Below are 7,562 nucleotides of genomic sequence, written 5' to 3' on the forward strand. Positions count from 1 at the left end.
ATAACGAAGACTGTCTGTAAATGCTGTATGTATCCTCTTTGCTGAACAAAAGGTGAAACAAAAGGATCAGCAAGCAGGGTAGAGATTAAAACATATGAGTCCTGGCAAGAGTTTACTTTTGTTGAAATTCACATGTCCTCATAACAGCTATGGGCCCCTTGGGAATTTATTTAAAATCTGTCACCCTGTGTTTCCTGAATCGTAGATTGGCAATAATATTAATACTTTTTAGGGCATGCGCTGTGTGTTAGGCATCATTTTCAGTACTCTAAATATAATAATTCATTTGCTTTTAGTAACTTCATGATATGAGTAACTAATATCCCCATTTCTCAGATGAGAAAGCAGAGACAAGAAGAAGGCAAGTCATGTGACTCCATTCATAGAACTGAGATGTGGCTTGTGAAGCCAAGTGTTTGGCCTTCAGAGGCCATTGCTTACCACTTGCTATGGTGCTCTCTGTTGATCTACTGAGCACACAGTACTTAGTACACCATTAGGCACGGAGCACCTGCTGTCAGCTGGTACTGTCCAGTACCATCACCTCGTATGGACTCATCCATTTTTATTTTATTTTATTTTATTTTTTTTGCTGCTGCTGGCTGGTATGAAGGGGATTGTTCTTCCACAGAAAAGGAAAAACAGTCATAACAATAGCAGCATAATCATCCTTTACCTTGTCTGGTGTATATTTGAGCTACAGTTGTGACAGTCACATGAAAAAGGGCACTACATGGAACTTTATTTTTGTCGTGACAAAATTTTATCCTTCTTATCCTCAACCTTCTAGCAGCAGGGCAACTGACCAAAATGGTTCAAAGTAAGGTAAAAACTTAAAAGTCACAGACGTCAAGTAGAATTGCTACCATTCTTTAATAAACAATGTTAAAAAATTTAAAATGTACTGAAAGCTGTAAAAGATGCTTGTGAACCAACTTTGTACTCTTTCTAGTCCTTAACTGATTTTAGAAAGCCAGGATCAGAAAAATAGAAAAAAATTCTGCTAAAAATTATATTCTTCTCTTAAAGAAAGCCACGGAGTTTAAAATTCTCTAACACATTTGTGGAAACTTTATTTTTTTTTTGTTTGAGATTTATTTGAATGAGCTGTTATGATTGGAGACATGAGAATTTCAGATTAATGTTTTGCAGCCAGAAAAAAAAGCCCTCTGGAAAGCTGGCAAGTGTTCATAAGTCAGCTCCAGAATTATGTAGGTTGAAGGCTCCCCAGTGGACAGAGCGAATATATAAGAAGGAAACCAGAGGTCTGGTGCAGTTACATCCCAGAGTCTGGGGATGGAGCGAGCACAGAATTGAAAGCTTTCTTCAGCCTGCATTTTAAGGTAAGTCAGAACAATTTACACATGCTTGACTCGGGAAGGGGAACATTCAGCAATAAAAAGGTTTGTATGTGTGCATGTATGAATGTTTTCTTTTTCCTGTTTTTAACACTGCCTTTTGCAGAATGCCTTAATTCTTTAACCGCTGTTTCTCTTACAGGAGTGCGTGTGGGAAGCTCAGTAAGCTGATTTATGATAACTGCTTTAAACACTGGCAACTAGTAAGTCTTTAGTGGGATTTATTTTTCATGTTGCATGTTAATTTCGAAGGTCATAGAAAAGAATGGGCCTTTGACAGAAACGGTGGCTTGCCGTTTCTTAGGAAGTTCTCTGGAGGTTACATTTAAAATAGAATATGTGCTTGTATGTACTTTGAAATGATCTGGTGTAAGAGTTTTGCTTTCTTTGTGTTTATCTTTAGTTCTCTTTTGTTTCTAAGTAATGTTGCTAGTTTAAAGAAAATAACAGGCTTCGCACCTGAACACTGTTGTTAATTCTGGAAGGTAATGACTATTCATTTCTGTTACGCTGAAAAGATAGCAAAGAAAAAGTGGCAAGACTATATCATAATTAGTCACTAACATCTAATTCTGATTTAACTGAACCACCAAAGCTATGTCTGTCTGCCCCTGACTCGGGTTTGCTGTTTTTGTTTTCTTTATCTTCTATTTAAACTGAAAATGGATTTGTTTCTTATTTAAATATCTGTATTGAAAACCGGTATTGATTATTAAAATTTTTAGGTAAAGAAATACATTCTTATCTGTAATTTCTTCTTGTTCTTATTAAAACAAAGGAAAAATAGTTGGTTTAATTAGCAAAACCCAACCCTGACTCTTTAGCCTAATATGTGCCTTCTGCCTATTTTTTCAGCTCTCAGTACACTTACCTATTTTCCCTATGGTTTATGTTACTTATAATTTCCATAGCTGTAACAAGTTGTATATAATAAGTTACTTCAAGAAAGCATTTCTCTATGAAGCAGTGGGCAGCAGTGAGACTTCTAGAAAGCACACAGATGGAAAAATCGTCTTGTTTTTTTAACTATCACATTGTCCTTGGGCTCCTTATTTGTCTCATGTCGTCTACCCTGATTAGTTTTTATACTAGTCATTTGGCTCTTGACTTTTCAAAGATGAGAGAAGAGAGACACAAGATGTTTTCTTCAGAATTTTCAGTCTAATGCTACTGAGGAAATGCTGTTTTTTTTCCTGCTCAAGATGTATTAGTACTCTCAGCCAGTAAATGCCAGCCAGGCATGGTGCTTTTTTGTTTTCTATAACCACTTACATTATTTTGGCCTTTGACAAATTTTCAAAATGCGTATGACTCAAATTTCCACTAGGCTTTCGGTGTGCCTTAAGCATTCTCTTTTTTCTCCCCCAGAAAGAGTGTAAGGATTGGGAGTCTCTGACAGTTCAATATGAAGGACAACTTCAGTTTTGCTGCCACCAGCAGAAACATCACCAGCAGTCTTCCTTTTGATAATCTCAACGCAACTGGCACCAATGAGTCCGCATTTAACTGCTCACACAAACCGGCAGATAAGCATTTGGAAGCAATTCCTGTTCTCTACTACATGATTTTTGTGATTGGTTTTGCTGTTAACATTGTTGTGGTCTCACTGTTTTGTTGTCAAAAGGGCCCTAAAAAGGTGTCCAGCATTTACATCTTCAATCTGGCTGTGGCTGACTTACTCCTTTTGGCAACCCTTCCTCTCTGGGCAACCTATTACTCTTATAGATATGACTGGCTCTTTGGACCTGTGATGTGCAAAGTGTTTGGTTCTTTTCTGACCCTGAACATGTTTGCAAGCATTTTTTTTATTACGTGCATGAGTGTTGATAGGTACCAATCGGTTATCTACCCTTTTCTGTCTCAGAGAAGGAATCCCTGGCAAGCATCTTATGTAGTTCCCCTTGTTTGGTGTATGGCTTGTCTGTCCTCATTGCCAACATTTTATTTCCGAGATGTCAGAACCATTGAATACTTAGGTGTGAATGCTTGTATTATGGCTTTCCCACCTGAGAAATATGCTCAGTGGTCTGCTGGGATTGCCTTAATGAAAAATATTCTTGGCTTTATCATTCCTTTAATATTCATAGCAACGTGTTACTTTGGAATCAGAAAACATCTGCTGAAGACCAATAGCTATGGGAAGAACAGAATTACCCGTGACCAAGTCTTGAAGATGGCAGCTGCTGTTGTGTTGGCATTCATCATTTGCTGGCTTCCCTTCCATGTTCTGACCTTCTTGGATGCTCTGACCTGGATGGGTATCATTAATAGCTGTGAAGTTATAGCAGTCATTGACCTGGCACTTCCTTTTGCCATCCTCCTGGGATTCACCAACAGCTGTGTTAATCCCTTCCTGTATTGTTTCGTTGGAAACCGCTTCCAACAGAAGCTCCGTAGTGTGTTTAGAGTTCCCATTACTTGGCTCCAAGGCAAGAGAGAGACTATGTCTTGCCGAAAAAGCAGTTCTCTTAGAGAAATGGACACCTTTGTGTCTTAAATCTGTTAGTGGGATGCATGTAATCAGCCTAGCAATGGTTTGGAGGCCCACACAAATGATCTTTAAGTGACATCAGTATAATATAATTCTTTGCTTTTTCTAATCTTTATTTACTCCCCCCAGAACAGGAAATAAGTATAATTATAAACCTTTATACTCCACCAGCTTTCAGTGATAGTGCCTTCTTTTTCTGGTCCGTTGGCAGGAGATTGTCATATGTGAGCTTTATCTATAATCTAGAAGTATCTGGGGGAATTATCTCGACTTATAATTAAAAACAAATTATGAGTGATGATTTGATGTCTCGGATTTCTCCCTGGAAAATGCTGGCATTTCTTAGTGGAGTTTTATGTCCATTTTCATCTGATATTTTTTTCTCTTGAACAAGGGCCAATTTGAACTTCTTACACTTTCCAACCATATGATAGAGCATGAGAGGTGGGCACTAAGGTTAGCATGCTATACCCTTCTATATATGCCATAGGTTGGTAGTGGCTTATTCAGTCTCTAAATATATAGGTTCTCCTTTTAAAGAAATTATAAGTTGTGTTCCTTTTCCATTTCACTCAAGTATAGCTTTTTACTTACTATCTAAAACCACTGAGTAGATCTAGAATGTGGTTTAAATCACACTTCTCTATTAGCTTATCCTTGAAGTTATAGAGCGCACGCTATTTAGTAAAACAGAACTACCCTGAAAAAGTATTTTATTAACCACAAAACTGAATATACACTTGGAAAACTTTTCATCCATTTTGACTATTGTTTCAAGTTTTCTATTCTCTTCTGATGATTTTTGAACACGACAACAAAACACTGTATTATTAGATGACATAAAGGTCACTTTTTACATTTTTAACCTTTTGAACATGGTGCTTTGATATATTCTATGGTGACTTGAGTTTAATTATTCATGCTTTTGTTCTGGGCTGCGTCCCAAAATATCTTTTTGACCCTGAAAAAGAGAGGATTCTTTAATTCTTTAGCTTTATAATAAACTGCACACTGGCATAGGAAAAGGTTATGTCAGAATGGAAGTTTGATGCCTTCTTGGGAGCAAACAGACCCAGAGAAACGGCAAGTTTGGTGTCCAACAAGGAACTTGTCAGAACAAAGGCCCCCTGGGGAGTATTTTGAATCTGCATTTCTGGGCACAGTTCCAGAATATATAAGAGTCTGTGGAGGTGATTTAAATCAAGCCCAGGTCCACAGAGCTCATTCTCAACACGAGTACATCTCTTACATTAGAGGAATATAATCCCGGAAACTGAGTCACCTAAAGTTCACTCAAACTTCACAATAAGTATTAATTCAAACGTTCAAAATGCCATTCTCTTACTGCCCCATATTATACCAGGTCGCCTGAGACCTTTCTGGACTGATAATGACCTCTGAGGTAGATTTAAAGTTTTGGGAACTTAACATTTCTGTCAGATTTCAGGCTTTTTTGGTTGAAGAATCCTCTCATACCCCTTCCTTGGAAAACCCTGATTTCATGTATTCATATTATGTGTTACTAAGATCAAGTAGCTAAATATATAATCAGTTATGATTTTGTGTTTTAAGTAATTTTACACAACATCTCATAAAAATAAAATCATTATTGGGAGACCATGTGTGTTTATTATTATTTTTTAACTGTCTTCAGGTAGACTGCTGCCTTCTCTTAGCATCCCCCAGCAAATTCCCACTCATACTCCTCAGTTACAGCCTACATTATGACTCATTTGGGCCAATACGAAACAGGCATATGAAAAGCATATGTCGGAAATGAATTCTGATACCTCCTGGGGGTTCAAATGACAAACTTGGTGTCAACCAAGCAAGCTGTAAGGCACAGCAGTGAAACGTGGGCTTTTGCATGTAGACTATTTCTTGCCAACATTCAGTTCCTGTTATTTTCTCTACTACAATCACAACTATTAAATCCTTTCTACCCCCTGGGACTTCTCTTAATCCTTTTTGGGATTTTTAAAGACTGTTTTCAGGTGCTGGAGAGATGCATCACTCCGTAGTTAAGAGTACTGGCTGCCCTTCCACAAGATCCACTTTCAATGATCACCACCCACATGGCACCTCAAAAGGCTCTGTAACTCCAGTTCCAGGGGACTAACACCCTCTTCCAGCCTCCATAGGCACCAGTCATGCATGTGGTGCACACACATACATGCAGGCAGAAGAACACTTCAAATTATTATTATTATTATTATTATTATTATTATTATTATTATTATTGTCATCATCATTATCATTATTATTATTATTATAATGATGCTGAAAACAACAGCAACAATAATAATAAAAACTGGCTTCTGCTTCCATAGGAGACCTGTAGTGAACCCTGAGGGACATTGTTTTCCTAGTTATTCTGAGAATTGAGAATTGAATAGATAATGCAGGACTATGTGAATTCTGATTGAGGGTATGTTTATGGGTACAAATACCCTCTTGACTCCTTGAAAATGTAAATGTCAGGTGACCTTTTGAGACGATATGAAAACTTTTATTCTTTCCATTAGGCCATTTATCAAGATTTCCCCTGTGAAGGGACCATTGTGACAAGTGCTGTGACAGGTGTGTCATCCCATCTCATTCTCCCAAGGAGTCGGGTATTCTCCACCTCATTACAAATAAGAAAGTGAGGCTCACACCAACCAGGCAGCATACATGAGCTGATACAAGGTCCCTAACACGTATACAGCACAGGTCTGCCTGGTATGGCCTCAGTGAGAGAAGAAACATCTAACCCTCAGAGAACTAGATGTCCCAGGGAGTGAGGAGGCCTGGTGGGGGGGTGGGTTGGCATGGAAACATCCTCTTAGAGACAACAAGGGAGTAGTGATAAGATGAAGGCACTATGGGAGTGTGGACCTGGAAGGGGGCAACAACTGGACTGTATAAAAATAAAAGTAATAGGGCTGGAGAGATGGCTCAGTGGTTAAGAGCACCGACTGCTCTTCCAGAGGTCCTGAGTTCAAATCCCAGCAACCACATGGTGGCTCACAACCATCTGTAATGGGATCTGATGCCCTCTTCTGGTGTGTCTGAAGACAGCAACAGTGTACTCATATAAAATAAATAAAAAAAAATATGAGGTGGATTAGACTCCATCCCACTTAAAAAAAAAAGTAATAAAAAAATGAGATCAGTCCTAACTGATCTGTAAAACAGATCAAGTGGAAAAACCCAGAGAAGTATTTAGTGCCTTAAATATCAGTTCTAAGCTACCAAACAAGTATTTGAGAGACATTCATTGTTGTCTTTCACACTTCATTCCAAACATAACTGAGTCAAGAGTTTCTAGACACGTGGTGTATTTGTGCTTAGAAGGAAATTGAGGAGGTCGCTTGGTAAGGTTCTCTCTTGTTCTCCAGTCTCTTGTCCGAGGCTTCTCAGAGCCACATGGAATAACCAGTGTCTTATACATACAGCAAGGCAGGATTCTCAAACATTTATTTTGAGGAACGAATATGCTGAAACGAAGTTTATCTCTTTGATGGGGCTATCAGAGATGTTTCTCTCTTGCAGCTTGCTGACAATATTTTTTCTTATGATGAGAAAGAAATATTAATTCCACATCATGTTGGCCTAAATCAAATAAATTAAATAACATCCTTTGAAAAATCCTAATCCGTTTGAGTCTGCTTCCAAATGAGAGGACAATGTGAAATGTGAAGGTGAGCCTGTTCTAGCCTGACTATGTGTCA

The 7,562-nt window shown here is 38.2% G+C and overlaps 1 protein-coding gene across 1 annotated transcript; it reads left to right on the forward strand.

Moving 5' to 3' along the window:
* Nucleotides 1-1,283: 1,283 nt before the first annotated feature.
* On the forward strand, nt 1,284-5,466 carry Agtr2 (angiotensin II receptor, type 2). Its single transcript, NM_012494.4, is given in 3 exon segments — nt 1,284-1,343; nt 1,501-1,561; nt 2,727-5,466. A coding segment is annotated over 1 exon segment (1,092 nt). The 5' UTR covers nt 1,284-1,343; nt 1,501-1,561; nt 2,727-2,763; the 3' UTR covers nt 3,856-5,466.
* Nucleotides 5,467-7,562: the final 2,096 nt, after the last annotated feature.

This window comes from Rattus norvegicus, chromosome X, assembly GCF_021556685.1.
Source record: "Rattus norvegicus strain SHRSP/BbbUtx chromosome X, alternate assembly SHRSP_T2T, whole genome shotgun sequence".
In the NCBI taxonomy this organism is placed as follows: domain Eukaryota; kingdom Metazoa; phylum Chordata; class Mammalia; order Rodentia; family Muridae; genus Rattus; species Rattus norvegicus.